The 6,935-nt window shown below is 42.0% G+C and overlaps 1 protein-coding gene across 1 annotated transcript; it reads right to left on the bottom strand.

The window, feature by feature from the left end:
- Window positions 1-4,785: 4,785 nt before the first annotated feature.
- LOC146187630 (uncharacterized) lies at window positions 4,786-6,412 on the bottom strand. The gene has a single exon (XM_084603038.1). It carries the CDS (start codon window positions 6,237-6,239, stop codon window positions 5,169-5,171), a length of 1,071 nt encoding a protein of 356 aa, XP_084459164.1. The 5' UTR covers window positions 6,240-6,412; the 3' UTR covers window positions 4,786-5,168.
- Between the last annotated feature and the right edge of the window lie 523 nt (window positions 6,413-6,935).

Below are 6,935 nucleotides of genomic sequence, written 5' to 3'. Positions count from 1 at the left end.
CCTCCTCGAAGAAGCGAATGTGGCCAATAAAGTTTTTCCTTAACTTATGTTTTGCAAGTGCACTCAGATAAAATTCCCTTCCTATATTTTCTTTGAGGCCAGAACAGATCAACTTGTCGGTGGTGATCAAAATTTATTTCTCAAGCCCTGCTAGCCCCATGAATGTACAGAAGCGGGCATGAGCAAGCAGGCTTCGGTATAGAGCTTTAGTTGAAGCGAAGAATTTCATGCCAGGCGTAAAGAAAGTTCATTTGCTCAAGAGGAAGGGCACTTGCGTCGACTACCAGCATGCACACATATTAACACGGCAGCATGACAGGTTTTATTCTCCAACACATGACAAATGTAAGAAGGCAATATCGTGCTTTTTCTGTGTTCGTCCGCACATGTACGCAAAGTGTTTTGCAGCAGCACACCCTTCAAGAGGACTAAAAACCGCGCAAGAAATAACGCTTTTAACGACTTATATACAGTTCAGATTATAGGCGACAGATTGCATCTTTATCTAATAAATAGCATACTGAAAACGCAAGGGACACTTTACGGAGCAGAAATTGTGTGTAGACGACTCGACAAACTTAGAATGTTGTTCATTGCCATTACTGACATTTAGGCAATTGAAAGCTGTTTACAAGAAAGCACTAACTACTATTTCATTTCCAGCAACTCTCACATTTGTCTATAGACATTTGCAAAGCTCAATTCGCTACCGCTCTTTCTATCCCTTTTCTTCCTCTCTCCCTTCTCCACGTGTAGGGTAGCCTACTAGGCATCGCCTAGCTAACCTCCCTACCTTGCAGTTATTCTCTTTCGTCCTCTCTCTGTCTGTTTCCAGTAACGTTTGTGCGGCAGAGGCGTGATGCATCTTAACGTGACAGCGTTAGTACTCCAGTACTCCCACGTTAAAAAAACGCTGTCGCCAGAGGTGCCGAAGTCGGCGCCGTCGACTGTTCAAGCCTCACCGCCTTGAAAAATAGAGAGCTTGCCAGTGGCAGTCGTTTAACACAGTAGGGTTATTGTTGTTATGTCGGGAAAGACTGTCCGACGGCATCAAAGTTCACAGTACAAAAGCCTCGCAGCCTCGCAGAGAAGTGGACACTCCCCTGCCTCTAGCAGGTGACAATGAAGTATCCACCTCTCTGAACTGAAGCGTATATGATGGTCACATTATGCTCGAAGCCTATACCTGACAGAAAAGTCGGCGACTACTGGACATCTCCCATGGTCTAAGTCGCCGAAAAGGAATGTGCCACACCAGAATAATTCAAAAGCGAACATTAATGCCATTTTTTTTTTTTGCATAGGCGACAAATTTGTCATGTTCGGCTGAATCTGGCTTGTTCCTGTATAACCGCCGGGCAACTGTGGTCTCTTATTGCGCCATCTATTGAGCTCTATAAAAGCAGCTGTAAGGTTTGCCTTACCCTCTTTGGTAAAATCTCAGTGTACGCATTTTGACGTGCTCGTCTAATAAACGTTTATTGTTCCTTTGTTCGCTACTTCAGTGCCCGGCTACCTCGTTCTCCTCAATTGCAAAGCACAAGAACACAACAATATTGTTGTAGCGTGCTGTAAAAATGTAACGCGGCCGTGTACTGCCACATGAATCTCAATGACCATCTGCGAATTGTTTTCAAATAGCCTGAAAGATAAATGCTCGTTATAATCAGAGAGCATGGACTTTTTTCTTTCTGCGAAGAGAAATGCGCTGCCCTTAGTTCTGAACTTCTGACCGAATGTCAAGGGAAAGCCATTAATACAACTATTGTCAGAAGTCAATTTTTAGGCAGGCATTCACAAAACTCTGCGTGTTACTTCCCTCGTCGTCTCCACTTCAAACTTTGCTTAGCGTATGGTAGTACGGCAATGCTGTGTTTGCTCTGCCGTGCTATAATGTCGAGATTTGAAGCGCTACCGGTCTCGAGCCACACGAGCTATTTCAATAGAGCGGTGGGAGGGGGGGGGGGGTGGAGGGTATTTATTTATTTATTTATTTATTTATTTATTTATTTATTTATTTATTTATTTATTTATTTATTTATTTATTTATTTATTTATTTATTTATTTATTTATTTATTTATTTATTTATTTATTTATTTATTTATTCATGTACCTTCAGGGCCCGAAGGAATTAAAGAGGGGAGTGGGAAAGGTACATTGGTAGAGGGTACAGTGCAGCATAAAACAACATAGGAGAAACAATAACACGGCGAAAAGTGATAAAAAAAAAGAAGATTGGCGCAAAAAAAAAAAAGCGGAAAAGCAGTTGAGACAAAAAAAAAACATTTCCGACAGTCAACAATGTCACCGAAAACGAACAAAAACAATTGACTACCATCTATAAATATAAATCACATACAGCAGTCTTAAAAGAATTTGGGTCCATAATATCAGCAATGTGGCTAGGAAGGTGGTTCCAACTGACAGAAGTGTTTGGAACAAAAGAATAAGAGGCGTGTTTAGTACGACATGACGGAACACCTACTTTGTGAAGATGATCAATGCGACCTGAAACATATGTGGGGGTAGTTAGTAGCCGGCTCTTAAGGACAGGATTGTGGTAATAGATTTTGTGAAATAGGCATAAGCGAGAAATTTTTCTGCATAGTGAAAGCGGTGGCAATGATAATGTTGTTTTCATGACGGTAACACTGGAGTTACGGTGATAGTTGGAAAGTATAAAACGTGACGCGCGGTTTTGAACAGATTCGATTTCAGATTCTAGAGATGCAAGGCCAGGGTCCCAGACAGAGGCTGCATATTCCAGTTTAGGACGAACAAGGGTTTTATAAAGAAGCAATTTTATTGAACTAGGAGAAAGGTTAAAGTTTCGGCGCAGGTACCCCAACATGCGGTTAGCATTGTTAGTAATAGATTCCACATGCAGATTCCAAGAAAGATTAGAAGTTATGCGCCCACCAAGGTATTTATACGAAGACACAGTTTCAAGAGGAGTATTATTGAGGTTGTAATTAGCTATTTCATTGTTACGACGAGAAATACGCATGTGTTTGCACTTGTTAATGTTAAGCTCCATTTGCCATAATTTACACCACTCTGAAACTTGGTTAATATCAGACTGAAGAACAGAAATGTCAGAGTCACTGTTAATTTCACGGTAAATGACACAATCGTCAGCAAAGAGACACACATAAGAAGCAATGGTGTTAGGCAAATCATTAATATAGATTAGAAAAAGTAGGGGCCCTAGTACGGAGCCCTGGGGAACGCCTGAGCCCACTGGAGAGGAACGAGAGTTCGATTTATTTGCTGTCACGTATTGAGAACGGTTAGTGAGAAAAGACTGAAGCCACGAAACGATGTTAGGGTCGAGTTTGAGGTTACTTAATTTAAGAGTAGTAATTGGTGAGAAACTTTATCGAAAGCTTTGGAGAAATCGAGGAATATGCAGTCTGCTATGGAACCCCGGTCAAGAATGAAATGAAGGTCTTGTGAAAAGCATAGAAGCTGAGTCTCGCATGAGAATGTTTTACGAAACCCGTGTTGGGAATGACTGAAGAAAGAATTTGATTCAAGAAAATTGGCGAGATGAGAGCAGATAACATGTTCCATGATCTTACATGGGATGCTAGTAAGTGAAATGGGTCGGTAGTTATTAGGAGAATGTTTGTCCCCAGACTTGTGCAGGGGAACCACCTTGCCCACCTTCCAGTCGCTAGGAACACAGCTACACTCAAGAGATTGTTTAAACAGTTCAGCAAAAATAATGGCACTATACACTTTAGTATTTTTCAAAAATTTTGAGTTAATGTTGTCCACTCCGCATGATGATGACATCTTCAGTTGTTCAATTATTTTTTCTACGCCCACAGGATCCATTATAACGGGGTCCATAACAAGGAAGTCACGCGGTGGGTAATGAGGAATTTCGGTAATTAAATTGTTAGTAAAAGAAGCAGTAAACACATCATTAAGAACATCAGCACACATTTCACTAGGAACTAATTGTTCATCTGCAGTTTTCAGATTGATTGTAGATGGGTCAGTTTTCTTAACCACGTTCCAAAATTGTTTTGGGTTATTTAATAGCATCGATGGAAGAGTATGACTAAAAAATGACTCCTTAGCTTGTTTTAGTGCCGATTTATATGCAGACGCAGCAGAATAGTAAGCGTCCCACCGGGGCATAGAATTAGACACTTTGGCGGAGCGAAACAGACGTTTCTTTTTGTTTGATAGCCGTTTTAGTGAAGAATTATACCAGGGCGAACAGTTGTTAATTAATATTTTTTGCAGCGGAACGTAAGAATTAGCCAGGGAGGATATTTTATCCTTATAAAGGGTCCAGTTAATTTCAATTGGGCGGTCATGAAAAGAGGGCAAGTATTCATCGATAAAAGCAGCGAGTTCACGATTAATTGCATCAATGTTTGCCTTTTGGTAGTCACGGATATATTTAGAAGTGTTATATCGATGTGGTATCGCGACATTTACTGAAAAATGGAGCATGCAATGATCACTTAAACCTGGCAAACATGATATTGGAGCAACGATATCAGGCGACGTGGTGAGAACAAGGTCTAACAAGTTTGACGAAGAAGATGTAACACGGGTAGGCTGGGTAACAAGTTGGGAGAAATTAAAGTCGGCACACATGCGCAAAAAAACCATCGCACTCTGTAGAAAAAGGATCAACATAAGAACGTTCATTGGACCAAAATATAGTTGGAAAATTGAAGTCACTTACCAAAACAGTAGGAACGTTTGGAAAACGACCGGTAATGGCGCAAATAGCATCATGAAGTTCTTCAAAAAACGTGGCACTGTACGAGGGAGGGCGATAGCAAACTCCCAAGATCAGTTTTTTAAAGCGCGTGCGCAGTTCAACCCAGATAAGTTCTAAACTGGTGACGACATGAACAGGAGAAGAAAAAAGTGTGTCGGCAACAGCTATCAAAACGCCACCACCATTTCTGTCACCCCTATCACACCGATATGTGGTAAAATGCTTATTGCAATGAAAGATTTCAGAGCTATCAACTTTTGCTGAAAGCCACGTTTCAGTAAGGCAAACAATATCAGCATCGCATGCATCGATAGTCGCGCATAGCTCATCACGTTTAGGCACGACACTTCTAATATTTGTGTAAAGGAAAGATAATGAACGCTCAGACAGCGAGGATTGCCCACTACCCCTCACGCATCGTTATTGTACAGTAGTTTCCGGTGAAAAGCTTGTAGTACTGCGAACTTCAGAAACGCTGTCATTAAGCTGGTCGTAACAGTAACACTTGCCGTTCATGTAAAGCTTATTATAGCGCAGTTTGAATTTAGACTTTTGAGCGATACCAAATTCTACGAGTTTTTTCCGTGCCTGCCGAGTCATGAGAGAATAATCTTCGCTTACCTTAATGTCTTTATCTTTCAGTTTAGCACTTGAAGAGAGAATTTTTTGCCTAGTTTTAAAAGATGAGAACTTCACAATAACCGGCCTGCTTTTATCCTCAGAAAAAGTACCAAGTTTATGAGCCCGTTCAATTGATAGTTCCGATGGTGTCAAGTTCAAGGCGGATGAAAGTACATTCAGAAGCTTTACTTCAGTGTCATCCCAGGACTCAGAATCGCTGTCAGAAAGGCCAAAAAACAGAAGATTATCACGGCGCTGCCTATCTTCGAGCTCTGCCTGACTAGCCCTCAGTTTCAAATTTTCGCAAGCTAGGTTATCAGCAAAACTTTGCAGTCGTTGACATTCCTTCTGCAAAGATTCACTAGCGGCAGCTTTGCCTTCAACTACAGTTAGCCTTCTGTCAATATCTGATAGATGATTCTGAATAGCCTCCTGGCTCTTCTTGATTTCATTTACAGTACTGATTAAGTCAACTTGGTCGTTCTCCATTTTGGCGGTTCGAGTATTCATGTCTTGTAGCAATGAAAACAGATCACTTAATTGTTTCTGCTGTGTATCATCATTAGCTGCTGGTTCTTGTGGACGCGTATTGCGTCCCGGTCCTGGGTTTTCTTCCACGTCACCAGACAGCAAAAGCAATTCTTTAACAACCATCGCGCACTCGCGTAGCAAAGACAAAAGTATTCCCGGGCGTGGGAACAGCAACAAACAGGCATTGTCCGATTTACTAGCGTATAGACAAGAGTCGTTACTGACCTGGGCAAAAAAACGGACAAAATTGAAGAGCCGCATCACGTAGCTGCTCCCACGACCACTGAACAGTTCCGGAGCACGCCAGCAGTTCTTATCGACGACGGGTGTTGATGGCATAGTCGATCCGGACGCCTTGATCCACGGAGAGGTTATCCAGCAGGGTTGCCAGTGTTGGTCAAAATTTTCATCGTGAAGGCCGACGAAACGCACAGGCGCGTCACTGCAATTCCACGCATCCGAAGTACACTGGGCGCCAAGCTGTAGATAGGAAGTAACCTGGGAAAAAAAACGGACAAAATTGAAGAGCCGCATCACGTAGCTCCTCCCACGCCCACTGAGGGAAAATGGGGAAAAAAAGGGCACAATAATTGTCTTACGTGAAGAGAGTAAGGATGTGAAAGAGAAAGGAGCGCAGTAGTAGAGTAGTGTAGCTGATTGGGTAAACAAGTTATTTATGTAGTAAATAATTTTTAAATTTAATACGCTACAGGAGGTATAAGGGCGAAATGTGGCCTCTTTTCCTTACAACAAAGTTCAGAGGCATCACAATGCTTTCATGATGGATTAATCGCTATCATAATTATCGTAGTGCTAACTGCACCAGTATCTAACTGAAACGCCGCTCAGATCGGGTTTCTCACTGCAGTCCGTGCAGCCCAGCTTAGGTTACGGCTTATGATGTTCAACGCCTCAAAGCAGCTGTCTATGATGGATGCCCTACTGGAGCGATATGAAGAATTTTGGTTACCATTAGTTCTTCGACGTGCATTGACATTGGACATTGCACGGGCGCCTTGAGCCTCACCTACACAG

The sequence above is a fragment of the Amblyomma maculatum genome, chromosome 5, assembly GCF_055883805.1.
Source record: "Amblyomma maculatum isolate TAMU_Amacu chromosome 5, ASM5588380v1, whole genome shotgun sequence".
In the NCBI taxonomy this organism is placed as follows: Eukaryota; Metazoa; Arthropoda; class Arachnida; order Ixodida; family Ixodidae; genus Amblyomma; species Amblyomma maculatum.
The sequence above is the reverse complement of the archived record's forward strand: the minus strand, read 5'-3'. Positions and strand labels throughout refer to the sequence as shown.

What these genes read in the sequence shown, in the direction of transcription:
- LOC146187630 (XM_084603038.1), bottom strand. Translation starts at nt 6,239, where the DNA reads ATGCCATCAACACCCGTCGTCGATAAGAACTGCTGGCGTGCTCCGGAA.